This window comes from Botryllus schlosseri, chromosome 2, assembly GCF_051294905.1.
Source record: "Botryllus schlosseri isolate E-star chromosome 2, Bs_hap1, whole genome shotgun sequence".
In the NCBI taxonomy this organism is placed as follows: Eukaryota; Metazoa; Chordata; class Ascidiacea; order Stolidobranchia; family Styelidae; genus Botryllus; species Botryllus schlosseri.
In genome coordinates, this window is record NC_137237.1 from 9,361,273 (window position 1) to 9,388,873 (window position 27,601).

At 41.2% G+C, this 27,601-nt stretch overlaps 2 protein-coding genes across 2 annotated transcripts in view; one reads left to right on the forward strand and one right to left on the reverse strand.

Annotated features, from left to right (window-relative positions):
* LOC145433385 (actin, cytoplasmic 3-like) overlaps window positions 1-27,601 on the forward strand; it is a 162,346-nt gene that overhangs the window by 67,311 nt on the left and 67,434 nt on the right. The window lies entirely within an intron of this gene.
* The window catches only part of LOC145433380 (dynein axonemal heavy chain 10-like), a 68,427-nt gene that overhangs the window by 1,110 nt on the left and 39,716 nt on the right, over window positions 1-27,601 (reverse strand). Inside the window, exons 56-91 of the mRNA XM_080310469.1 lie at window positions 26,818-26,966; window positions 26,030-26,132; window positions 25,838-25,963; window positions 25,665-25,763; window positions 25,288-25,417; window positions 25,032-25,213; window positions 24,085-24,275; window positions 20,407-20,650; window positions 19,784-19,902; window positions 19,518-19,650; window positions 18,961-19,089; window positions 16,848-16,963; window positions 16,324-16,489; window positions 14,061-14,213; window positions 13,773-13,886; window positions 13,363-13,508; window positions 13,004-13,197; window positions 12,182-12,315; window positions 11,873-12,038; window positions 11,403-11,537; window positions 11,181-11,324; window positions 10,451-10,577; window positions 10,162-10,373; window positions 8,883-9,012; window positions 8,032-8,250; window positions 7,313-7,504; window positions 7,055-7,249; window positions 6,031-6,195; window positions 5,868-5,976; window positions 5,169-5,264; window positions 4,850-5,107; window positions 3,450-3,560; window positions 3,122-3,271; window positions 2,178-2,382; window positions 923-1,066; window positions 207-317 (exon numbers count right to left, since the gene is read on the reverse strand). Of these exons, the coding sequence (XP_080166595.1) occupies window positions 207-317; window positions 923-1,066; window positions 2,178-2,382; window positions 3,122-3,271; window positions 3,450-3,560; window positions 4,850-5,107; window positions 5,169-5,264; window positions 5,868-5,976; window positions 6,031-6,195; window positions 7,055-7,249; window positions 7,313-7,504; window positions 8,032-8,250; window positions 8,883-9,012; window positions 10,162-10,373; window positions 10,451-10,577; window positions 11,181-11,324; window positions 11,403-11,537; window positions 11,873-12,038; window positions 12,182-12,315; window positions 13,004-13,197; window positions 13,363-13,508; window positions 13,773-13,886; window positions 14,061-14,213; window positions 16,324-16,489; window positions 16,848-16,963; window positions 18,961-19,089; window positions 19,518-19,650; window positions 19,784-19,902; window positions 20,407-20,650; window positions 24,085-24,275; window positions 25,032-25,213; window positions 25,288-25,417; window positions 25,665-25,763; window positions 25,838-25,963; window positions 26,030-26,132; window positions 26,818-26,966 (5,497 nt within the window). The remainder of the gene's footprint in view (window positions 1-206; window positions 318-922; window positions 1,067-2,177; window positions 2,383-3,121; window positions 3,272-3,449; window positions 3,561-4,849; window positions 5,108-5,168; window positions 5,265-5,867; window positions 5,977-6,030; window positions 6,196-7,054; window positions 7,250-7,312; window positions 7,505-8,031; window positions 8,251-8,882; window positions 9,013-10,161; window positions 10,374-10,450; window positions 10,578-11,180; window positions 11,325-11,402; window positions 11,538-11,872; window positions 12,039-12,181; window positions 12,316-13,003; window positions 13,198-13,362; window positions 13,509-13,772; window positions 13,887-14,060; window positions 14,214-16,323; window positions 16,490-16,847; window positions 16,964-18,960; window positions 19,090-19,517; window positions 19,651-19,783; window positions 19,903-20,406; window positions 20,651-24,084; window positions 24,276-25,031; window positions 25,214-25,287; window positions 25,418-25,664; window positions 25,764-25,837; window positions 25,964-26,029; window positions 26,133-26,817; window positions 26,967-27,601) is intronic.

A 27,601-nucleotide genomic window follows, 5' to 3' on the forward strand; every position in this document is an offset into this window, starting at 1 on the left:
TAATTTGCGCAATGGAAAAGTAAGTCAATAGAAAACAAAGCTTCTCCCAAGAAAATAATTTGGACTATGAAAATGAAGGCGTTGTTAAAGCTGTAACATCACTATTAAATAATACTCGTGACCTAATCCATAGGTGTGAAGCCTGCCACCCTAGAAATATTATTCCGGTCTAGCCTTCACTGTTTGACAACGGAGTTTGAGATTACCTTTCAATATTGGCAATTCCTGAATCAATTGTTTCGGCTTCGGCCTTTCGAGACAACTGTTCTCGTTATCCCACGACGCCCCTTCCAAATATAACCCCGACACGAAGCAACCTGAAAAGCAAAGTCAGGTTTACAAATTCGCATGACCCAAATTGACTACCGTTTCTGAATGTATACATATCATGAAATATTCATTCAGAACATAATCACCACAGTGCTGTTAAAATAATAAGCGCTATTGTAGCTGGAATCCACGTATAGGTAAAATATAAATATCTATAATTAAAACGGTGTTGATGTTATACTTGAAAACATTTAGTGAGTCAGATAATCTGATAAAAGCTGGAAGATTGTTCCACAGGATAGTAAGGATAGTAATGGGTATAGTAGTACATAGAATTATAAATATTCAGATTTACATGATCAAGAACATAAAGAATTGTGGTGGGTCTAAGCCAGTTAGGCAACATCTATCAGCAATCTGCATATAAGAGTATGTCCATAATTTATCATGAAATAAAAAGTGAAAAACACAAAGAGAAGAAAATAACCTTATACAAATAAAGTGCACCGGTTACATCCAGTCATGCTTTTTTATTACGCCTTGGATAGATTACTGAATTATTTGAAGTCATAGAGGATATCTTTTACAAAATGCGGAATTCGCGCGATATGAAAGGGCACCATACCAAACGTCTGCCACTGGGAGACAATACCTTGGTGCGCTCTCTCCGTCACTTCATCAGCGTTCTGCCACTGCGTCACCTGCGTGTAGAGCGTCGATCTGTCCAGCGGCCAGCCGTTTTTACGGCACGTCGCTTGCACCAACGCCGTAAGGTAAGACTCCGGGATGTGCAGTCCTGTAAAAAGTTAAATTCATGAATAATTTCATGGAAAGACAGAAAGGAGTCGAAACGAATCGTAGTAGTCTCTAAAGTAAACACCCACCTTTGACTAGAACAGTGGTTCTTGGCCAGGGTTCACACGAACCCCAGAATCTCGCTGAGCCAGTCTTAGGGGCTCAGGAGAGGTCACGACACACACCGGACTCATATAGGAGAAGTCACAGTGATATGCAGTACATATTCATTATAATTGTCTAGTTTTGCGTGAAATCATGTTTTAATGATCTTATAACACTGTTGTTGACAGACTCTACTGAATGAACATTAGTCAGCGCTCGAAGACACGTGATGAAAATGAATTTCAGTTGAGTTTATTAGTAATAATTTTATCCTATCAATACACCTCAAGATTGCGATACAATGCAATGATATGAAGGTGTCGAAACGACATGGAGCAATCTTTGAAATCAGAGACCCATCTGGGTCTAGGCCAGTGGTTCCCCACGCGGGCGATATCGCCCCCCAGGGAGCGATTTGGCGGTCTAGGGGGGCAAAAATGACGAAGGGGGCGATAGGGGGGCAAAAATGGACAAAGGGGGCGACGGGGGGCGAAAATAGCGAAGGTGGCGATAGAGGGGCGATGACGCGTTAAAACGGCTATATTGGAGTCAAGTCGGGGAAATGACCTTTTTTTAAATTTTTTTTAGTCATCCTACGAAAATTCAGTTGCAAAAGTGTAAAATTCGACATCAAACGGCGGAGTTGACCTTTTTTTTTTTTAGTCAACCCGCCGGTGATTACAGTTTGTATACCAATTTTTCGGTTCACAAAATTTGGGGGGCGATGATCGGCGTTGAGCTTGAAAAGGGGGCGATGAGTCGAAAAAGGTTGGGAACCACTGGTCTAGGCGATGTAAAGATAAGACCTGCACACTGCATGAAAAGTAATATAAGATGACATAAAATTGACAAGCGACAAAGAGAGATGGCATGTGGCGGAAGGTGAGATTGATAAGTCAGACCGTGACCCAGTAATCACTAGCATAGACTAGTATTCTTTCATGACAGAAGGGTAAATATTCTAAATCTGTGTCGTTCATAAACAGTTATGCAGCAAAAACTCTTGCCTGAAAGCCACATGACAGCGGGTTCCCCTTCGCCGATCCATCCCGTGTACTGGTCGTATCTGCGTTTGAAATGCTCCATCCAGTTGGCCAGCGACTTCAACGTGTCCGGCGCCAGTTTACGCCAGATCGTCGGTATCATACCGTTGAAAAGCGCTTTGGCAACGTCGTCAAGCTCGTTGCTCATTCCAACTTCACCGGCGAGAGCCTGCAGATCGACAAATCGTAAGAAAATTTGAAATGAATGCAAAGAAGTAGCCCTCTGATACAGGCATGTCAAATGTAATCTCGGCCAAAGGTCTCATGCAGACTAGACTTAGTAATTAGAGTAAATAGAATAAAGTAATTAGACCAAAATGGCGGTAAAATGCCGAAACAAGTTGTACATAAGTGGGATGCTTCATTATTTAGCCTATTATACACTGTGGCCTAGATAATATTATGGATCATTAGATACTCAAAGTATGCAGTCCCTCGAAACCAAATCTACTACTACAAATCTCCACTTCTACTTCTAATTGAGAAGAAATTTATGGCGTTATATTTAATTCTACTTGAGTGCTAAAACTAACTAGTATGACAATCTCTACTACTACCCCACCATGCAGCAAAAGAAAAATGAGAAGATTTAAAAAATACTCTGGAAAATAGGCGTGAAAAGTGGTGTGGATTGACACAACACATAATTTAATGTTCTGGCATCAATATTTCGTGATGGAGGCTTCAATTTGACTGCAGCAGAAAAGTCAATTGCTTTAAGATCCTTACGTATTTGTGTTATAAGCAAATGCATATTTCGGGCCTTCACATTAAATTGATATGTAACAACTTCATGGAAATTCTGTAGTTGCAATTACTCTCCTAGGAAATAGGAAAGCTGAGGAATTCAATTGGGTTCACTAGGATCCGCGTGTTAAAATCGCCTAAGCATTACAAAGTAATTTCACCCTTTGCAGTTCAACGAGGGACTTTGCCATTCTTTCCACCAATTTATTCCATCTCTCCAGCTCTTGCAACAGCACAACTGTCGTTGGTGAAATTTCGGTCCCGAAATTCTTTCGGATTTTGTCCAACTCGTACGGGGCGGGAATTTTATTCTGCATTGGCGATGTTAGGGTGATAAGAATACAAGAATATACAAAAACATAAAAGAAATAATAAGACATTGTATAAATAATAGAATTTTAAAAATAAAAATACATCAATATCACAAACAGAACATCTCAAGGCGTTTGGGGTTAGGCCTACTAACGGGAACGAAACGAGGAGAAATACCTGGATATCCTTGGCGACATTGGCGATGAAGTCGTCTCGGCTTATGCCGCCTCCGGTATCTCCTGTTTGAGGTTGCAGGTCCACTAGATGGTGCCACATGTCACGCGCGGCCTGAAAACACAGCGGCACTTTTTGCGGCGGACATTGCAGGAGGTGGAAGTGATTGTGAAAGAATGACGCCAAATTGTTGACAAAATTTAAGTATTTCTGACTTACTGCTATATAACTATGTCAGTGAGAAATTATTCAAACGTTATTGTCAAGTAGCTTTTGGTTTTCTACATAACCGAATGGCAGCAGCGGGTTTTTCCGACAAATTTTGCTTCACTTTCCAAAACTGTAAAACACGGCCTCAATGGGATGCCAAACCAACAAGTAATCCATTGTTGGATTCAGAACGTCAACGCCTAACCAACTACGCCACAAATCTAGACCAGCGCAGGTCAACCGCGCGTGTATATAATCGAGAAGACGAGAAAACCTTGTAAAAATGTACATGTTTTGGTTACTTCCTTATAGAGTCCACAACGTACACCTCGTGCGAATAAGCAGGTGCTATTCACTGCGATAGAGATAACATCTTTTGAACAAGCCATGAGTGACCGCTTTTGCGCAACTTGTTCGATTGACACTATCAAAATACTGCGAAGAGTTTCAACAAAAACCGCCGTCTGAATCATGCGTTAGCCGGGTTTGTTGGTTTCGCATCCCATTGAGGTCGCGTTTTACAGTTTTGAAAAGTGAAGCTAAATTTTTCGGAAAAACCCGCCGGTGCCGATCTGTTAACAGTTTTCCAAGCGAAACTACTTATTATTTACACCTCAGATTTTGTACAGTAGAAAGTTTGGGATATCTTCGAATCACTTTTTCATCAACTGGGTAAAATATCTCCTGTATCGCGGCAGCTGAATATATTATGGAGAATTATAGAGCCGTCATCTTGTGTTAGTCGTGAAGATGCAACCAGCAATTCCAAAAGTAGACACCCTCAATTAACATCGAAAAGGTTACGACTCCTCAACCAAATCTACTTTTGAAAAGAGTTACTCAGGTACCTTTAAACATTTCATTTTCTACTGCAATGACGTGTCTTGGAAATCACAACTTCTCTTGTGTAAGTAGAAATTTACGACATTGACTACTTTGACCGCCTGTGACTGAAGTAATATACCACTCTGAAGTTAAGACCCAATCGAATTACGGTGTGCATAAGGTTTACATAGATAACTACATGACGTTGTCAAGTATACAAGATTAAATACATGCCAAGGTTAGTGCTGAAGGAAAGAGCCTATCTCCACGACAAAGATAGTATCAGATCCGGAATTTTGAATAAAAAACACTACAGCTTACTGTCCCAGCATTTGAATTGAGCAATATTAAGACTTTGAGATGCCAACCTGCGTGTAGTAACCAATTTCAGCATTCGGATGCAGTCCGAAAACCTCAGGCGTGTTAGCAAGCGGCAAAGATTCGATCAAGTCAACGTAGCAGTCCTTGTTTCCCTTATCGTCCGGAATGTAATAGTCGACGTCCGTGTTGTGATAGAAGTGGAACGGTTGGAAAGTGTCAAAGATGAAGTCACCAAAGTACTCGTCCATGTACGTTGTCAGCACGCGACGATCGAAATTATCGATGGCCCGCCCGCCGTACATTACCTGTTAATTGCGATTTTTGGTTGGTTCGATATATCATGTCATGGTGCCGACGAATAGTTACCTCGCCGATAAGATACTTCAGAGAGCCCCATGGTATTTTATCGTCTGACAGTTCGAAAGCCTTGGTGAGGTAGGTGTTGAGGATATCCATGCATACCTACGTAGAGAAACACCCAAAATAAGCGCCATGGTAGTTGTAACATATGCGTAAAATAACAAATTAGTTTTTAATACGGGGTGGATTTCAGCAGTGTACTCAGGGGTGGGTATCATGACTCAGGAGAGTTGCATTTGCATTCTTGTCAACGCCGCAACCAAAGTAAAATTGTCTTCGTGTTGAAATCAATATGAATAAACTATGCAATTGTAAATTGAAGTTCTGCACTCTCAGAGAGTCTTAGGGATAATATAAATCATATCAAATCAACTGGGAGCGTACTTTTTTAGATATACACCCATTTTTTTAAATTTAAAGCAAAAGAAAATATAATTCCGAACTTATTCGTGTTGAAATTACTGTGTGACAACACGGATATTATGCAATTCGACGAAGAAATATCCAGTACCTGATTCCATTCCGTCGTATAAGATACGTTTAGTGATAGTAACAGCACATTATGAGCGCTTACACCTGTCACAGTGTCTCATCACAAAGCCTTTAAAGACACTATTCACGGCTGCCCATCAAGCCAATGAATCGCTGGCTTCAATCGCTTCTCAGGCATAACGTAGTCTTACACAAAAATTGAAAAGCACATACCGTGTGATCGGACTCGTTGAAGTCGTACGGAACGTTCCAGCCAATCTTCCCGTATTTACGCCTCTCTTGTACTACAGCATGGAAGAATCCCAACACAAACACCAACGACCTAACGATGAAACAGCTTACACTCCGGTCGTATTCCTAACTTACATTCGCCTACCTGAAAGCAGGATGAGGGCATTCACCGAGCATGGTAGCGGTGATCTTGTGGTAGGTGCTGCGCAGGTTCAGCTTCAAGCCGTTTGGTGGTTCTGTGACTACTTTGAGGGAACGCTGCAATATTCCGATTGGAAATTCAGGGATGGATTCTGTCGTCAGCCATAATCTGAAGGAAAGAACATTTCAAAATGTGAAATTCGCGGAGTGAGACGCGGCTGCGGGATCGCCTCCTTTGAAATTCGCGATTATGACATCACAAGAGCGCCAGCGCTTCATGCCGTACGGCTTTTCTCGATTTTATGTTGGAAAAATGTAATATTTGAAGTCGGACCCAGAGGTGGTCAGTAACCAAGTACTTACTCTTTTCAAATCCTCGCCTACTTGTACTACTTACTCAAACTGTTAGACTACTTTTACTTTTACTACACTTACTACTTACTACACTTTTGAATTTTGCAAAGAAGAAAGTAATTCTGAGATAAGTTTGCATCGCTGTAATGATCCAATTCGTCGCGATAACTGGACGAAGTAGTCCCTATATCACGGCAACTGATGTATTCTCAGAATTGTACCTAATTGTGGTGTCATTTTGAGTTTGTGTTGATAAAGAACCGAGCGATTCAGGCAGTTGCCGCCACCGACTGATTGCTATAAGTATGCGATACAAGACCAAATCTACAATTGAATAGTATATTCATATTGAAATGAACCCGAATATTTTCGGCTGACACTCGTCAGGGGTAATCGTCAGCAACTAGCATAGAATTGGAAAGAAGATTGTATATCAACAATCGTATCACAAAATATGAGGTCACCAGCAGCAAGACCAAATCTACGTTTTAGAAACAACTCACTCGAGTATATTTCGGTCGTTCATTTTCTGCCTTGACATGTTTTGGAAATCTCTATTTCCACTCGTAATCGAGTAGAAACACTAAAGATTACTTCTACTTTTACTCAAGTACCAATGATGACTGCCGTCAAGCGAAAATTACAAGTTAAAAGCGATTATTCTCAAACCGCACCTAAAATCTGGATGCGGTTTCTGAATCCTTTCCAACGCTTTTTCCAAATCCTTGAGCCACTTCACGAGAAGATGGCAGTTTTGTAGCATGAGCCACTGTCCCCGGGCAATAGCAGTCTCTAGAAACTGCAGCGCCACCTTCTCCTGACCCTGACCCATGGCCAGAAACTTCAAACGGTTACCGCCGAATCCAGACCTGCGAATTTGCAATGAAGGGCAATGTAATTTGGAGCCTCAAAGTACCATCAGCAGCGCCAACCTTTCCGCCAATTTCAGCAGGTCGGAAGCCGGGTCCGATCCGGGGCTCAGGATGAAGACGATGGGTGAAAACGGCGTGCTCTGCTCGTAGATGGACTCGAAGCTGATGATCGGGGGTTGGACGTAGATCTCGCCCACAGTCTTGATGACGTAGTTGGTGATGGCGCGAATCACGCGGTCCACGCGGAAACATCTGGATATGGAGATATTTTTTTTTAATACAGTAAAACACCTGTTTTTAATTCATTTTACATTTAAATATATATATCTTCAGAAATAGCAATAGTTTACCAAATATCATACCAATACTACGTCAAAGATTTCCCATTGATTATCTCTCATTGTGATATCATAGGAGTGTGGATGATTAGAAAATCTCAAATATGTACGGTACCTTTTATGTGACCACAAAGAATATACTGCTAGTTGTCCACCACTGAAATGTCATTTACACAAACTTGCAAAGTTTTTTACCACAAATGTTTTGGTAGTAAGTAGCAAAAAGTAGCGAAACTATAATTTTCTTACCGCAAAGGATCATATAATTTGAGTCCTCGAAAAATCTTCACTCACTACTCGACCCGAATTCCTATCCCACTTAAATACTTTATTCAGATTCAAGCGCTTAAATGACTGTGCCCAGCCCCATCATTAAGCGATGGAGGGATGGAAGAGATCAGCTCTTCTTAAAAATACGAAGATTTACACAAAAACACATACCGTAAAAGAATGAGTCGGTCGAAATCCTTCAGCTTTTCCTCATATTTTCCAGGGAACGAAATCGATTCCGGGCTGTCGTGATCGAACCACTCCTTCCAAACGCGTTCGTTACGCTCGATATCGTCCGGCAGAGACGAGAATATATCGGGGGACATGTTCGCCAATTCGATGACGTCCTGCCAGCCCTGGTCCGGAATCCAATCGAAAGGCTTGCGGCGACTATAACGACATGATCGAAAAGCTATTAGTAAGGAATATCGATTTCACTTTGCACCAATGCTTGAGACTATATTCGGAATATATCCTGATGACATTCGACGAAGTAATACCTCCATTTCAAGAGAATGTATTCCCAGCATCTGTATCAGTCAAATTAACATTCGATAGGACTATCATGATAACACGTACTTGCAGTGAGAAATATGGAAAATTGAGTGTTACGTGGTTAACAGACTGGTATTTGCGTGAAGGATAAAAATAATATACACATTCGATTTTGTAAAAGGTTCAACATACACAATATGCCATGGGTGCGTTAAACAATAAAATCAGTCTGGACTTGGCATCTGTGTCTACGAGACGGGCCGCCATGGTATGTCGAGCTAACCAGGCAGTTCAGTAACTTGAAGCCCGGTTTGTTGAGGAAAATTATGCGGTGCAGCAGAACAGCATACACAAGGAATCTCCTGGAGTCAGATTATAACAATTTCAGAAATATGGCAGCCGGCAACAGTCAAATGATCATCGACAACATCACGACGAGCAACCAATTGCGTACTAGATCATCATTCGACTGCATGGATGCAGAATAGAAGAGAAATTGAGGAGACATATCAAAAGCACGCCATCACCTGCTCTTTTCGAGGGCGATATTTCCCTTGTAGAAGAAGTCCAATTCTTCCTGCTTGATCTGTCCCTGATCTTGAACCAGCTTGATTGTCATTTGGAACGAGAAGAGTAGCTTGTGCTTTTCAAAGAGACCTGACGTTCAGAACGGAATTAGCAATGTGAGTATCGGGTCTATCGAATCTGTCGGATCACCATGATAGACCAGATGCTGAATGATTATATATTGACAATAGGAGGTGGTTTGTAATGAAGTAGTCCCATCTTTTTGGAAATGCATGTGAGTTTACCGACTGCAATGCTTACATGAGTGATACTGTTTTAGATTACTTCTACTATTACAGTAGCTCTTCAATTTTGTAAACTACAAAAAGCTATTGGATAGATTCTCAACGCTTTTGAGATTGAAATTGCTACTAGAAAATCAAACATCTGCATCACAATCGTGACATATAACTTAAATATCACAATCTGACATATCGAACTCGCCTACCGACACATGCAGCATTCATTTTTATCGCTTCCTTCTATGTTATCCTTTCTCTTGTCCAGTGTGCATGCCACTTATTGTGGGTGTCTGATTAAAAGACTATTTTAAGTCATTTTCGCACCCTCCTATCTTTTCATTATATCGAAATCGTGAGGTGGATTGATTTGATGAAAATTTTACTGAAATGATAATGATAATTCATAAAAACGAAAGCTATTCAGCGTCAGTCACTGATTGTGTACTGCAAGTTGGCGTGGTTTATTGCAAAATAAAAGTCCTACATCGCTGTTTCTTTACAAAAAAGCCCAGAGAATGACCCGATGAAAGACGAGTGCAAGGAAGAGAATGGAAAGAGCGAGGAAACGTCAAAAAGAGAGACAGCCGAAATATCAGGTTTGAAGACGGTTACATCAGGCATTAATTCGAGTGATACCAATAGGTTGAGGTGGATGTTAGATTGATAGACTTTACTTAGCCGTTTCGACATCCTATCTGTTCGTTACATCGCATTGTGTCTCCCGTGTGACATCATAAATTGTATGTCTTAGGCAGATTAAAATCATAGAACATCTGGTTTTGATCATGATTATGGAAGTCAGAATTAAGTTTTTTACGTCGGTTTACGTGAGTACTTAGAAAAATACGGTTGTCGGCTGCATTTCGACATACTTTCAGCCTGCCGATTACTCGACTGGCACTAGAACTTCGCAGGGTAGCTTCTACTTCAATAGCAGTGACGAATACATCGACTTTATCCAAAGCACTTATCAAGCCCACAGCAATCAACACCCGACCTGTGCAAGCGTAGTTGTAGATGTTGTGAGTCAGCGTGTCGATGATGTACTTCAGGCGCTTGTTGAGATTCGCGTCCGGCAGGCTTTTACGCAACGAGAAGTCGAACACGTCCAGGAACGAAGCCAGCGAGAACTGGTACATGTTGTTGATGATGGCCATTTCCGAGAGGACGAAAAACAAAATGGCGCCGCGACGGGCCGCGGGACGGTATCTGAAGAAACGGGTCGTGATTGCATACAAGAGGAGGTCAAATTATCTCGCAATATATTACACAGCTTATACACTCACCCATCTCTGAGTTTATCGATGTCAACAGCGGTGACGGCAGCGAGTTTCAGCTTTTCCGTCACTTCTGTGGCCTTAGATTTTGTCTCTTCCAGTGTTTCGATCAGCTCGGTGTTGTCCAACATGTTGCCTGTAACGCAAAGATGGCATATAGTATAAAATTTGTCGCAATATTCAGGAAAGTGGAACTGAAGAAAAACTAAGGTTCCATCACGTTCAGTGAGTTGTTATCAGCACTTTTAATCTGCCTGGAATCTGTTGTACCAAGTCGATTGGCTAAAACGTGGCAAAGGCTGTTGAAGAAGTGCCAATTGTGCGTGGACAGGTGAAATGGGTTTCTCAGTGTGCTACATTTAAGAGCTAAGGTCAGGTGGACTAACAGAATGGCCAACAGAGCTGTAAAATCACAGAAACACGCATATACTGACTCTGCATGGAGGGTTTTGAGATAGAAAACGCACACGACACAACGCGCAATTTCCTGTCAGGCATTAAAGGTTGTTGTGCATGGACCGTTACCGAATTTTATAGATAAGTTTCGTCATGACATTTACCAATTCCTAATGACACAGTGGGTCTCACCATTACTACTGGAAAGTATAAGAGCTACCCATTGCTTATGTATACCCGGTCTATTGCCAAAAAGGTTCCACAGCAATCCGGTGAGAGACAGCCTTTAGTTACAGTAACATTCACGAGCGTGAATCAAGTCATACGCGGACCAAAGCAGCACCTTTAGAAGTGGCAAGCTCTCTCAGGAGAGAATCTTCCAAGTCTTTTAGCAACTTTTTATTTTCTGACGTCTCCTGAATGAGACGCTCACGCTGCTCTTCCAGCTCTTTCCTCTCAAACTTGACAATAACGGAAAGCAACTGATCTGAAGTAGTTTGAAAGGGAATTTTTAAAAATTGATATCAACTCGATGGTTTATAATCGCAAATCGTAAACACCTCACCTTCCAGCCCTTTCAAGGTGACGGTATAGTTAATGACCATGGCTTTGCCAAACACAGCTGGTGAATATCGTGGATTGGCCAGCTTGCTGGTCAAGTACAGCTTGAAATTCGAGTCGTAGTCCACCTCCTTGTCGCCTGTAGAATCAGCTCGATTAAGTCGAAGGAAAACTATGATTTAAGTCGATCTGAGCCAAGGTAAGTACACGCATGGGATGTTTAACGCACATTTTCAATTTGAAATTAACGATACTCTGCTTTATAAGACAATCTTGGAGGTAGAGAACTTGAATATTCAGTTGAATAATATATGTTCATATTGATATAAACCCAAATATTTTCGGCTGACACTCGTCAGGGGTAATCGTCAGCGACTAGTAGACAATTCAAAAACAATTTGTATATCAACACTCGTATCACCAAATATAACTCTGATTTCTACTATTGTGTTGTAATTACAGTTCTGATATTACCGAGCATGACAAACTCGCGTCCCGCGTCGCCCTTGATGTTTTTCTCCAAAACATTGTCGATGACCGGGTCGATGTACTCGTCAACGTCCTTGAACAGGAAGGGAAACCCGTACTTGATGGCCAGTTCGAGTTGCTTCAAAAAGTCCGGGCTGTTGAATGACGATTCCTGCACGACAGAACAGGGACGGTTACAGGTTCGAGCATGATAACGTGCATATTTTCACATTTAAAATTTGAGAATTTGAGAGAACGAGCAAGTAAACACGCTCATATCAATCGTTTTTCCGCAAACAAGACATAAAATAATACTTTGAGGTTATTCTTCTCTTCTTTCTTGCGAATCCAGTTCAAAGCCTGTTGCTGTGGGTCAATACAAAGTGGAAATCTGGAAGCCCTGGTGGTGAGGATGCCGTTTTCGATGGAAAGCTCGTCGGGCGGTAGACCTGTGGTAAAAGTTAAATGAGATTTTACAATTTACATGCATTTTTTCCCCCGTTGACGTAAGTAGTGAATTGTGAGTGTGTGTGACATAATTATTCCATGATGCTGTGAAAGATATAACATGGACATATAAGTCTTATATTGACCCTAGGCGTGAGATTTTGTTGGAGTGTAACGGATCAGCTTAGGACGGTGGGTATTAGTTTCTATTAGTTAGTTTGAAACAGCGATTTGTAATAACAACATTAGTGGAATTGATTCCATTACCTTAAAATGGTTCCTAGTCAACACCCATGTAAATGGCACGAAGGATACTAATAGATAATACATATTGTAGAAATAGCTTGCATATTGCACTATAGTAATCAGATATTACTTCCACAACCCATTAGCAATACGATATTATCTCATTATTGCTTGGCTATATAATCTCGCTGCTTTGTCACTAGAAAGACTCAATTAACACAAAACTGCAACAAAGTATCTAAATATATCTGTATTGACTGAATCTGAATCTGCAGGAAGCAGGCTAAGCACTGGTACAGCTAAACCTATAATGTTCGGTTACCAGTAGCTACTTTACTACTTCAGGAACACCAAGTCCTATCTACGGCACTACATATGCCAATTTCTAACGGTGACCATCTTGAAGCAGCAATCATTCAATCATTCTTTCTAGCGGAAACAAACCTTCAGATCCCCATTTGCTGATTTCGACGTCGTCTGTGAGCAGTTTTTCGATCCTAAACGGGCTTGAAAGAGGGATGTTGCGTTTATGAACGTCATTCACCCAATCGGTGTAGACCATGTTGTTACGGAACTCCCAACTGAACGCGCCCTCATAGCAAAGAAAACCGGACGATACCAGACAGTCACCAATCAACCTGGAATATAGAGATAATAGTAGTAAAGAGCTGTTTACTGTTACGTTTTCTAGCGTAATTGTGTTGCTTATTCTAGGAATTTGTTTAAATGATGTCTCGAGATTATTGAAATTGTGATAGGAAAATCTGCCGGATTGTGACTAAGTGCCGATACTCCTGACGTACCGAACTCGGCGTCGTTTCAGTTCTTTCAAATCTTTGTCCCATCTCTCGTTTTCTGATCCCAAGCCTCCAATCAACTTATCGGCAGCGATAAGACGACGTTCCATAATTTCCGCTTCTTCTTTCAGTTGCATTTGCTCAGCGTTGGCCTGAAAAGTCATCAAAACGGGTGCCATCACAGCGTGTTCTAATTTGAAAATTTGAATAACGTCGGTAGATTCTATACTGACCAAACACCGACTCAACAATACACAATTTTATATGTTTTACATAAGAGAGTGATGCTTTCGCTAATTTCAAGGCGATGGCACAATACACGTGGTCGAACGTGCTTATGACATGGTGAGCCATGGCCACGAACCCTACAGTAGATTTGTCGTTAATCTGAAGAATACACCAGACACAATACGCACCTGCTCATACTTTTGTCTCAAAACCTCCAATTGCTCATCGAGAGCCCCGACCTCCTTGTTGATTTTTTCCAAATCTCTCTTCGACTGATGGTAGTTCCGTTCAAGCTTGGCCACCTGCGATGCACGGCATCGGTTACAGTCTAGTATCGAGACTTTTAAAACATTATAAGGACAACGGTGAATCACTTATCACAGCGTACAATGGTTTTTGAAAGTCACAAAGACTTGACGGATCCGAAGAGGATTTTACCTTCGGTGATGAGAAATCCGAATGCATAAGAGATTTACCTTTTCTCTTTTGGGTTTGATCTCTCTCGCGACCTCGCAGTATCCCATGACGGCTTCGACGAACTTCATCATTCCGAAACCGGCGTTGGAAATGCTTTTCATCTCGTGCACAGAAACGCCGAGACTTTTCAAGAAGCCTTTGACCGTACGAATCTAACAATCGAGATCACAATTGTGACATCTCAAAGAATTCCGACTACAGTACTGATGGCGGGTAGTCTCAAATCATTGCGACGATTGTAATGCTTGGAACGAATCGTAATTAACTATACTTAAATAATCGCGGAGAAACTTATCATATCAGAAGGAAATGGTTCCAGAATAAAATATCTGGTATTTAATCCACGATGAGCTGCCGCAGATAGAGACAGTGGTGGTCAAAGTATTCAGCATTGCAACTCAACTAGAAGTAGAGGTAACAAGCTAAATTTATACTCAAGAACAATTTGCAAGACATGTCAAAATTACTTCGAGCAGAAGTAGAAAATTAAAGGTGTGACAAGCGCTCAAGTATGTAGTTTCAAAAAGTAGCTTTGGTCGAGGGGTCATGTGTTTTTAGCAGTAAATAGGAGGTGGGTACTGAAATTGCAATATATATATTTGTGACTGACGCAAAAAGACTAATGAGACAATAAATAGGTGCAATCTTCAAAGATATATTATCAGTAGGGCGTTTTTTTTTTGACATGTCAAAATAAGTCAAAATTTTGTCAAAATTGTAGGGTTAGGTCAAAAAATTGTCAAAATTGTTTACAAAGTCAAAATTTCATTGACCCCTGCATTTTGTTTGTGTCGTAGATTTTGCACTGTCGGTGAACTTATCATTTGATACTTTACAGCTTGTAGCTCACTTTATAGGCCTACCGTTGTAGACGGTCCATTGTCTGCTCATTGTGAATCATAAACGGTCAAATGAAACAAATAGGCTGACATCGTGTTATGGTCAACGTACCGCAATGTCCTAACTGAAGCAAGACTGCTTGGGCATTGCATGGTTCTTCCATCAAGAAGCGCATGATGAAAAATTGTGATGCAGACAACATTGTCAGAATGAAGCAACACGGTGTGTCACCAGCAGTGTGCGCACAACTTGAGTGTTGTCAGCCAACAACTGCTGCTGTTGAACGTTCTTTCCCCATTTTTGGCAAGCTACTTGATAAGTGTTTGCGATTGCGCATGTTCTTTTCTATCCTATATTTGATAACGTTGTTAGAGGAATCAGTTTGTCCTATTACTCCTTATTTGTATTACGTGTTTGTTCTAATTGTATCCGTACGATTTTATTGATTTTATTGTTTGATTACTGTTTTAAATTATCTGTTTTCGCTTGTATAAATTGCCCTCGGTACCGTTCTCTCGTCCTCCATTCCATCGAGTAACGGACGAGCGAGCGCTATTGCGAATCACTCTCTTGTATTAGCATCTCAGTATTTTCAAAGCAATTCCGAAGTTCACATTGTTTAATCATCAATTTGGGTTGCTTGATTCTGTTGGAATACAAGACTGATACGCAAGTTTAGTGAGTCCAAGAGCAGACACAGACAGACACAAGACCGACACTTTCTACCCAAGAATGTAGGAAAGTATCTTTCATTGTACGACAACAAATTTGAATTATTTCTACAATAATACGTGATGTAACTACTGGAATTCTTCATAGGGCCAGATTTCGTTAAAATACAAGTTTTTTCATGTAAAAATTTGTCAGTTCGTAAGTCAAAAACGTTTTTTCAGGCCAAACTACTTCGTAAGGGCAGACAGTTCCAAAGAGAAATGAAGATTAGTGGTACAATTTCAACATTATGTGCGAAAACACCTAATTTGCATACGTGAGGTCAAAATTAAGTTTTTTTAAAGCCAAAAAATTTAAAAATTTGATTTTTTTAGTCAAAATCTTACGTTTTTAGGTAAAAAAAAATCGCCCTAATTATCAGTTATCATTTTACAGGGGCTATTTCGTAAGGTTTATATGACAGCGTCATCCATATGAAAACTTATCTCAAAAATTTTCAACTTTTCAGTAAGAGTAAGTGGTGAAGTAGTTATAACCTACTTGAGTTCTCTGAAAAAGTAGGAGTACTCTGTAGCTGAAGACTGCCGTATATGGGTCTGACCATGGGCGGAACCATTGTGGCTACGGCAAGTATACAGCATAGTCGCTTCATACAAGTTGTTTGAAGTGAAACTTTGCATTTGAGTTTGACTTGAACCGTTCGGCCGACACAGTTGTATTAGACATTGAAATATAATTGAGCAGTCGTACTTGATTATTGCCGATCGCGTCCACGTCCATCTCCATCAAGCTTTTCAAGAAGTTTGCCTCCGACATCATCGCCTTTGCTTGTTTCCACGACACTTCGCGGTACGCCTTCATCACGAGAATACATTCGCAAATCGTCTGCACAGCTTTGGGGGGTTTCGCAAACGATCTGAAATTGAATTTAAACAAGTTACCAAGACTTGAAACCTCGATTAGTCATAGCACAACATATGAACGTAGTGCACAGCTATTTACGTCGATGGGAACAACATATTTGAGAAGTAATAATAAACCCGCAGTCTTGTCAAGATCTTTGTGTTCGCACAAAAGGAGCATATTACAACTTATTGCATCATCCATACTGTTATGACCTAGTAATGACTAGCACTTGAATATCAAATTCAAAGCCTAAAAATTCTCGATTCAAAATCGAATCCCCGATTTTGTACAGGCCTAGTCACAACCCACAGTTTGAAAAGCCCTGGTGTGGAACGCATAAGCACGTACTAAATAATCGTAATGCGGACCTGATTTCGGTGACGTCGGACTTATCCAGGTCCTGCAAGGCAAAACGAGCGGCCTCCAATGCCGGCATGGCCTCCGCGAGGGATTCTTCGGCCTCCTTCTTCTCCACAGCAATCACCTGTTACAAGGCAACGGGTCTTGGCTTTTAGCATCAGTATGATTTTTATAATGGAAACATGAAACTGATACATGAACTCAGCAATTTCTAGATTCCTGACTTCTTGTACGATTAGTAGCCTACATCAAATTATGTCGAAAGTGATTTGTTGGTTACACTAGGGGAGTCAAAAAAAACTATTTTCTTTAAATTTCATCGGCTCAGTTGTCAAATTGTCAGGTTACCTAAAAAAGACATAGTGATATTAAGGGCCGAGGCCAATTCTTCTACTCAGTAACAATTCTCTACTCAGCAACGAATTCGATACTCAACTCGCGTCAAAAAGTATACTCACACTCAAATGCGTTCGAATCGGGACTCAATTCCAAGTCAGCGCACCACCAGACTTGAGTGTCAATTTTCACGGTGGAGCAGCCAACTGCAGGCCACACCCGCCAAATACAGGAGTACCGGTACTGTCGTATATAGGTAAAACGCTATTTTGTGATGTGGGGTTCTGCTGTGCGAATGAAATCAGTGACGCTTGGACGGATGTCGTGTTTATAATTGTACTTGTAATTATCTTGTGTACCCTTTCGACTTCTTCTCTTACGGCATGTCGGTATACCGGAATGTTGGGTGAAGGAGTGAGGTGACACTCGAATGGATTTTGTTCAATATAATTTTATTATACAGATTTCCCGTTAAATGCGTTTTGGAATTTATAGACACAGAAATGACGACATAGGATATTGCGATCGTCGAGCAAAACCGACAAGTTCAAAGGAGCTTCAATTCGAAAGAAATCCTGGAAATGCGTTAATTTTTCAATTTGTCACGATATTGATGGATTCTTTTGTTCTTTCAGGCCTGCACTTACGTGTTCGCCTGCCGTGAAACTTATCTTTATAAATTCGAATGGGTTTGTAGCGTCTTGCAAATATACTTCTATGGGGTATAGGAGCGTTCCGGGTATGTACAAGCATTTATCTATTTCGATTGGGTCATCTTCAGAAAGCGTTGATCAGCTGAGGGCCTGAGGCTGTTCATTGCATTGAGATGAATCAGTGAGAGTTGCGTCTACTTTGTAGGTCAGTGACGAAAGCGTCGTGTTGTCATGACAAAATCGTTCACGCGTCTCCGGGTGAAGGCGAAAAAAATCTGGCAACGGTATTTCGGAAAATGACGTCTGAAAATCGATACTCGACTAAGTGACAAGAATTGACGCGCACTTAAGGTTGAGCATCGATCTGCACTTAGTTGAGTAGAGAATCGCAGTTGAGTACTACTTTGTTAAGGAGAAGAATTGGCCTCAGCCCTAAGATATCGTACTTTATTTGCAAATTATATTACCATCCTTTTAACGTGCACATTTCAATGAAGTAGACTAATTTCCAGCTAATCCGTGTCATATCTTTTTTGTTAACTGGCGATGTCTTTATCCGAACTTTACCATGGGCCCTAGTGGAGATGGAAACGAGTGGAACAAGCATCCCCGCCCCTTCCGGCGTTACTGGAATACGATTTTTGGCCATGTCGAGTGACGAAATTTGCCACCGTAAATGCTACTATTTCCAACTCGGCATCTACTGGTTGGAATTTAGCCAAACGATTAGGTAACCTAACGATTTGACAACTAAGCCGATGAAATTTGAAAAACATGTTTTTTTTAACCTGATATCGTAGATTTTGGAGTAGTCAAAGAGCGTTACTACCGGCAGCAGTCCAACACATAATGCAATATTGTAGCTTTGATTTGAATAAAGATAAATAGAGTATCAGTGGAACCTAAAGTGGCAGGGAGAGTAAGGCAGCGGAACAGATCATACCGCTGCGACAATAGCTTTTTTAGCGGCGCTTGGGAGGTTTGAAGCATCAGCAACCAGGATGGAATGCGGATATCAAAGCAGCAACAAAACCAGTTATTTGAAGAGCTTCTTGGAGGTAAATTTTAGTGTATTCATTCTTAGTTACACAAAGATGAACGAGATGAACCAAATATTATGACAAAATCCTACCTTGTTTTGCTCCTCAATTTCCAGAGCCTTGGCGGAAGCGAGTTCTTTCTTTTCCACGGCGACCACTCGCTTTGAGGTGATGTCTTCCAGGAGTTCTTCGCAAGCTTTCGTTTTTTCGGTAACAGCAACCTATTGCAAAATCACATTTGAACGAAGGGAGCATTTGAAACGATATTCATTTAGTTTTAGTAGAAGATCAAAGTCGATCAAGGACTAATATAGAACGGCGGGTTGGTAATTCAGGCTCAGTCGGGCACACATACGGAGAAATATTGTCCAAGCTGCTATATTATGTCCCAAATTAGGCCTGACATGTCAGCACTTCGAACCTAGCATTCCAATTTCAGTTGAGTTGGAATTAAAATCACGAATCAAATATATCTCATATACTCAAATATATTAAGACGCCTGTGGCTGTGAACTATGATCTCACAAAGTATGAGCGTCATCTCTGCTATTTTAATGCCAAACACACAGAACCTTTGGTCATGATGCTACTGTTTATTGAGGTATCGTTCATTATAGATTAAAACCAACATAAGTCAAGATATGCTTACCTTTTGCACAGCAAGCTTTTTATTCAGCTCCTCCAATTGCTCGGAAGCTTCCGATAGCTTCATGAGACCGCCCTCCAATCTCTCGCACATTTTTAAGATCTCCTGATCTTTCTTGTCGAGCAATCCGTTGTAGCTGGAACGATATCACGTATTTTACTGCTTGTGACAGTATATATGCTCTGCGGTTTTATGCAAAGTGCAGCTTACAAGTACCGTACGTGAAATGTGCGATCAAATCATATTGCATACAATGCTTTAAATTTCACCTGGTAATGAAATCCAAATAATTCTTCGGCGTCACGTAGTTGTTTCTTCGGAGTTTTTGTGCAAAAAGAGTGCTGTAATTGCCCACCGACTGATGGACAAACACGATATGTGCTACCACCTAGCAAAATATTCACACAATAAAACGATTGAAAAGTATATTCATATTGAAATGAACCCGAATATTTTCGGCTGACACTCGTCAGGGGTAATCGTCAGCAACTAGTAGAGAATTGGGAAGAACATTGTATATCAACAATCGTATCACAAAATATGACGTCACCAGCATGAAATTTCGAATGAGAGAGCGATAACGAAAGGAAGGACTCGAATTGACTTGGTGAAGTCAATCGATCAAACTCCCACCTTAGCCTACAAATATCATAACAAAAATAGATGAATCTGTTAAAAAGAAGCATGCACACTGCACAGTTGCACACTCCATGAGAAATAGTCAACAGAATATTTGAAAAATGGGCAGGCGTTGATGAGGCATGTTACACGCCGGGGTTCAGACTTCACGTGAGGTTGTTGCGTCTAAATCGATCCGGCAATCTCAACACGCACACTGGCATTTATCCACCAGAAACCACCCCAAACTGCTGTATTCAACGCAATATCCTACCTGATCAACATGCTCTTCTGGGACCATTTGATTTTCCGACAGGAACGAAGTGGCAACCGCGTACAAAGCCTGCTCGGGCCAGGGCATGAACCAGTCGATGACCGTATTGTTGACCATGCCAGGGAAGTTTCTACATCTGATCCTCAGCAAATCACCGACGGGCGACATGGCAAGCACGATGTGCAGGTTGTCTCGGCATTTGCTGACGAAAAACTGCCAGATAGCCTCTTTCGCTGGGCCGAATCTGAAACGTAAACAGCCAATCACTGACGCGTACCTACCTATTTGTTGTCACATTATTCATTCTGCATCAGTCGTGAAGATACATCTTGCTATTTCAAAAGTAGCCACCTTCAATGCTAAAAGTATGGGCCACCTCAACCTAATCTACTTTTAGAAACATATTACTGAAATACTATTCATACCATCTATTTTCCAGTTCCACTTGAAGTAGCCTTGAGATGTCTTCTGAATCACTACAACTTTGAATTGAGTAGAGATCTATAGCATTACCTATACCTCTACCTGAGAAGCAACACCGACTAGTTCAACAACCTCAGGTTTAATCTCATCAATGGCAATGTCTTCTAAATGTCGCAAAGTCAACAAAACTTGAATTTTGCTCCAAGCATGTTGGCGTTGTAATGACTTAAGTCATGATTCGACTCCAGTCACGATTTTCTGATGACTCAACTTGACTTGAGTCATTTTCTAAAAATACGGAAATAGCTCGACTCAACTTGGACTCGAGTGATTGCGCATGACTCGAGACTCAGACGGCCAAGACCGACATTTCATTGTAATTCCAAAGAATAGTAAAGTAACCACACTATTGGGACTTGGTCTATTGGTACTGGTACTTGAAAATTTGAACAGGAACTGCTAAAAGTGAGGAAAATTAGTTTATTATAAATGCGAACCGTTCGATATCACCAAACAAAGTTATAAAGTGGATATAGCAAGACTTTAACTAGAAACTGATCAGTCAACACAGTTACTTAGACTCGGAATCGAGTCATAATACCATGACTCGGACTCGACCTTCTGCTCTCAGACCTGAACTCAGACTTGAGTCGGTGGTCAATTGAAAATGACTCAACTTGATTGGTTACAAACAGACATGGGGTGATTACTTCATGATTGTAATCGATTGCGATTACGATTACTTCTGAATGACGCGATTACGATTTAGATTACGATTACAGCAAAATCAGGAAGTAGTCGATTACGATTACGATTACATTGGAAAAGTAATCACGATTACTCACGATTACATTTATTTCGCATCTTAGAAGCTATGTTGGAAGACAATATATGAATTGCGCTGAAGAGGCCTAATGAGATAACGAATTCCCTTTAAAATAGATGGGCCATTTGCTTGTTACGTCATAATGTACCCTTCGACCATTTTCATAGAAGTCAATTTATCGCGCCCAATGATTTGCATTTTTGCCAGGGCCATAATTGCCGCACCACAAATTTCCCAATAGGGTGGGGAGCGAGCTCGAAGGGGACTCAAAAAGTATTTTGTAAACCAACATAAGTTACAGAGTATTTTAAAGAGATCTAATTAACTTGAAAATCCTCTCTAGATCAGTGATTCCCAACCGCGGCTCCCACTGACGTTGGAAAACCCAACAAAAATATTATAAAATCAATTAGGAACAAACAAAAAAATTGATATTCCAAAATTACACTTGCTTGGCTTGGAATCTGGAGTTTATAATTAAGGGTGGAGACCAATTCCTTTGCTGTCGACTAGCGATTCTCTACTCAGCAACGATTTCGTTACTCAACTCACGTCAAAAAGTATGCTCACACTCAAATGCGTTTGGATCGTCACTCAAATTTAAGTCTGCTCATCATCAGACTAAGTTTAGTGCAGGTGGTGTTGCAAAACGTTTTACAACGCTATCTTACCATCAAACCAATGGATCATTGACTTGATTGTTAAGTCCAACGGCCGCATTGACGGAATGAATGCTTTTTTCCCCATGATGAAAATGTTTTCAAGTCCTATTGTAGTGAATGTGGCCACTGACCCTGGTAATTTACAACTTGAATTGCTAGACATGCAGTCAGATATAAAGACAAGACAATTTGTTTGTGCGTCTCACGAAAGTTTTTCTTCCAATCTGCTGCGCTTGAGTCACTACAATATCGTTTGTTTATATAACAAACCAGAGGTCACGAATTAACAACATACACTAAAGTAATTATAACAAGATACCAGAGGTTATAATTATGAATTACGTGCCTCCAGTTCTACATGTAGGTGATTGTCTGGCGAGATAGCGCAGTGGTATAATCCACGGCTGCAACGCCATTGGGTTGCGCGTTCGAGTCCGACCGAGGTCGACTTCAGAATTGCTTTGTAAGTGTTGGACGTTTATCTAGGCTCCTCCTCACCTCCTCACCGCCTCATCTGCGTAAGCGGTGTCTTGCAATTAGCCTAGAAGAGGGCCGTGCTACAAGTCGGCAGATACGGAATCAAAAATGCAGAAAATCGGCCTGGTGTAACTGACCGTTGTAGTCGACAAACACCAAGATTACCTCAAACAAATAAACTCTACAGGGAAATCTGACCATCGGGGGTTGAGAGAGGATTAAAAATCAATAGTAATATAATGCATTTATTGACGAAATTCAGTCTTCGACTTGCGATTACCACCCTATGGGGGACGAATTGCTGTTTTGGTTCTGATTCCAGCTACAACCCATGCTAACATGATATATAAGCCCATGGCCATGGCGGCAGGTCCCTATGTTGAGTAAAGAATTGTGAAATAACGATTGGCGCCCGTTTCAAGTAGAGTCATATGAGAATAAGACGAAGGGAACCTAAAATTCTGCCTTCAACTTAATACAGATATTGTACTGCAAGCTGCCGTTACGAGAAACGGCTAAAAGGTCTCGGTTTTGATATATATATATCACCAGCTGTTGATTTTTACTGCTTCGTTGTGGAAATCGCAATGTTTTATTTGACGAGTACAAAATTTCAAATCTTTGTCCGGTATATGTACGTACTAGATAGGCCTACTGCTCACCAAGCAGCCACGGTCAAATTGCGTTTAGCTAAGCATATAAGCATAACCAAACATTACTATTTTAAACTAGGCAGAGCGGAGATAAATTATACTGCTGCGAGGAAGTGGCGTGTGGAACGTGTTGATAACCTGATATACAGCACGGCGGGTGTTCTTACAATGACACTAATGTTCGACGAACGTATATCGAATGATACCTCTTACGCAATGACGCGCAAAGCTAATTGGCTGCTTCTGACGTAACAATGAGCTGTGGCGTTTGAAAATCAGACGCTTGTGCTGTCACGAGCCTGGTATAATATCTCTTCCTTGTTCACGAATGTTCAGTTTGTGTCATAGTCCTTGCAAAAATAAAAGGTAATCGTTCTTTCACAGAGAAATCGATTAGATATGGGAAGTAGTCGATTACGATTACGATTACTTTGGAATTTTTTCGAATGTAATCGATTGCGATTACGATTACTTGAAAATGCTGTAACCGTCGTAATCGATTACGATTACTAATCGCGATTACCCCATGTCTGGTTACAAACCAGCGTTACGATAACCCATCAAAAAGAGAAAATACAGGAATATAAATACATTTGAAATATAAGAAAAAGGAAAAATAACAAAATTTCTCTCTTACCCGTTCTTGGAGGCTTCATCTCTCATCTGTCCGATGATGGCTTCCTTCTCGTCATCAGCATAGAGCGCCGGCACCATGCCAGAGGTCAGCATGTTGTTGATCAGCTCGAGAAAACCTTCTTCGGCGACATGAGAGTCGGTGAACAGGAACACGGTTCTTTTATTTTCGATGCCGAGCATGTTGTACAGCACCTGCATTCAGACGCCATGATTTACACAAACATATTGCTTACTCAGGTAATAGCGTGATTTCACGACGATTTATTCTGTGCAGGGCAGCATATTGGGCAATTGTAAGTAAAATGAAGCTGAAAAGAGTGACGGCAACTGTGTTGTGCCATAGGGTGCAACAAACAAGTTGAATTTTAAACTAAGATTTGCAGCCTCAGGCCAAGAGATGTGACATTGGCCTGTATAGATAGTTGTCTCCTTAAAATGGCTTGGAAATTTCAAATATGTATGTTTTTTGCGGCCACAGGGAAAATGACGCCAGCTACACGTCATCCAAAATAATTTTGTTCTTCTAGGCCATAAAAATTTCTCTTAGTGATCACAACAGAAATCGTCATTCTATCAATGGCGACCGATCAACCGTGGTTTTAAGGCTCCAAGTTGGAAATCGAGTATTGGAACTATATTTTCATCATTGAACCGATTGTCTGGAATTGTCTGGAAACTTGTCTGGAATCATTACGATTGATACTCGACTCAACTTCTAGTACCCAAATGGTTGTGTCCAGCCTTATTTATCATATGTTGCATCATTTGCATGAAACAATCTGGTGCGACAACCACAAGACCGATAGTAGGTGCGGTTGGAAACCTAGTATTATCTGAAATTTGTATTGATATCTTGAAATCGGCTTGCAAGGCAAGGTGCCGTATGTACGGTTTGTAAACCCCTCTTCTCTTCAAAATAACTCAGGAGTAAAACAGAACAATCAAAACCTTGAGATCTTCTCTAAAGGCATTCTCGTCATAGCCCCGACTGAGCTGGATCTCGAAAATCGAGCAGCCGGCCGCGAACGAAGCCAATTTCGTCAGACTCTGCTTCCCGCTGCCTCCGACACCGACAAGCAAGGCGTGCCCGTGCTCGAGTCGGATCACGCGATGTACTCGCGTGAGATGGTCTGAATTACGGAAACGCGTGTTCGACAAAAAACTCCTCACAAAAAACAAATAAAATTTATGGAAAAGCACATACCTAAAGCGTCTTCAAACAGCACGAGATTCATTGGCGTATGGGACTCGTTGTATTCTTCGAGAATTTCTTGGAATAGCGCTTTGGCAGCGTCGAAATCTTGAATGTCCTCGTACAGTCTCGGTTCATTTTCCTGAATACAAAGGACAGGCATATTCGCAAAGACGCACAGACAGGAGTTGTATGACAATCTTTTCCCTGAAATGGTAGCCAACGATACGACAATTGGATCATCAAGCCAGCTGGTCACGGTCAGCAGTCGCGTTTGACTGTTATCATACCAAACATTGACAACTTGTGCTCACTTACTCACTTGCACATTTACGAGGTCACATCAACTTCTACGCTGACTAATTTGACCACCACCGGTTTATATTTACCTGCAAAGCGGTCCTGTAGTCGCCATACAAGACCGGGTCTCTCATCACGAATTCTTCGTGCTTAGAATAATGCTCGGAGACCAGGTTACGAATCATCGTCTGAAAATCACATTCAAATTGAGAGAGGTTTCGAAAAATACACAAAACTAACCGCGCTAAACGTGAGATTTCACCTGCACTGCTTCTTTGTCTTTCTCATTGATGAGCCTGTCGTGGAAGACTCGCAAGCACTCGTTTCTCCAGACGCGAATCACGTGTTGCAAGGTGGAAAACCGCTCCGGCGTGGTGAGACACAGTCCCTGTCGACGCGGCGAAACACGATTACGGGCTCTGTTGTGAAAAAAATCCAGCATTTCAGCACTTACCTGATAGACTCTGGACAGGTCCCGCAAGTTGAAAATGTAGTGGAATTTCGACGGCGTCGGCGGCAGGTCGTTGACTATGGTCTTGTAGAGATTGAGGGTGCACCTGAAAACGATTACAAATTACATTATCGTCGTCATCAGTTTACTACTAATTTTATCCTATCAAAAACACAACAAGATTGCGATACAATGTAGAGATGACAGGGTGTCAAAACGACTTAAAGAACTGTTTGAAATCAGATACCCTCCTGATGCTACATGTTATAAAGACGCATGAACACTGAATGTAACAGCAGAAATATAAAAGAAAAAGCGGTGAAAATGAAGAGGCATGTGTCGGGGTTGATATATCAGATCATGGCCATGTAATCTCCAGCGCTGACTAATATGGTAGACTATTGAATAAATCCGAATATTTTCGGCTGACGCACGCCAGGGTTAGTCATCAGCAACTAGTAGAGATTTCGAAAGAACTTTTTACATCAACAGTCGTATCACCAAATATGAAGTCACAGGCATAAAAAATTCGGCAAGCAGATGGGTTCGTTTCAATCTACTATTTTTAGATTATACAGTGCAGCTAGAGTTAAACTACTACAACTACTGCTAATACTACTAGACTAGTACAGTGATAACGGACGGCCCAATTCAGACCAGCAGTGGGTAAATTTCCATTTTCCCATGAACCAGCGTCTGTCGCTGAGAAACGGCAAATATTAGCATCCATTTGTTTTGTCGAGTGTCGATACCGTAAATAATAGAATGTTCCGTTAGCGATTGTGCCGCACCTCGTGATGACTTCGACGCATCCTTGTACCTCCTCGGCAAACGGCTGCACGTGGCCCCGCAGAATGGACTCGTAGATGTTTTTCAGTGATTCCTCAGCTGGGAAGGTCATGTTGAACGTGCTAAACAGCGACAGGAACCTCGGATCGACCTGAAAAGCGTGTTGACATCGTAAATATTGGGATGTTTGATAAAATCCTCGACTTTTTGTCAATTGGTGATATATAGAGGTGGTCAGTAACAAAGTACTTCTACTTTTTCACAGCACTCAAGTATGTCTTGCATACTTGCACTACTTAGGTGGTGATGTTTTTAGACTACTTTCGCTTCTACTTGTACAGTAGGGTTGTCCAAAATTTGGAAAATCTCAAAAAGTCTCCGTGATTGTGTCTCATTCTATAGATTATTGATAAAAAACAACAATTAGCCTGAAAGAAGCTTACAGGAAAGCCGTTAAGATTTCGACCAAAGCGTTTGAAAGTAGCTGCTCAAGAATGGGCGTGCCACTGACCATAGAACGGCGAGAAGACTAGTAATCAAATAACCACGGCTCTTGATTGGCTATTCGGCTATGCTTCAATGACCACAGCAGCAGCAGCTTGCTTATTAGGTGTTCAAGAAGTCTGCTACCGGCGGGGATTCTGAGTGCGCATTGTTAGTAGTTTGGCAGGTGATGAGTTAAGATCAATTCAGGACATGTTGAGGTACGAAATACATGATGAACAAACAACACCTGCTTCACAGAAGCTTTTACAGCATGACTGCTCTATTGTGAAGGAAACGGCT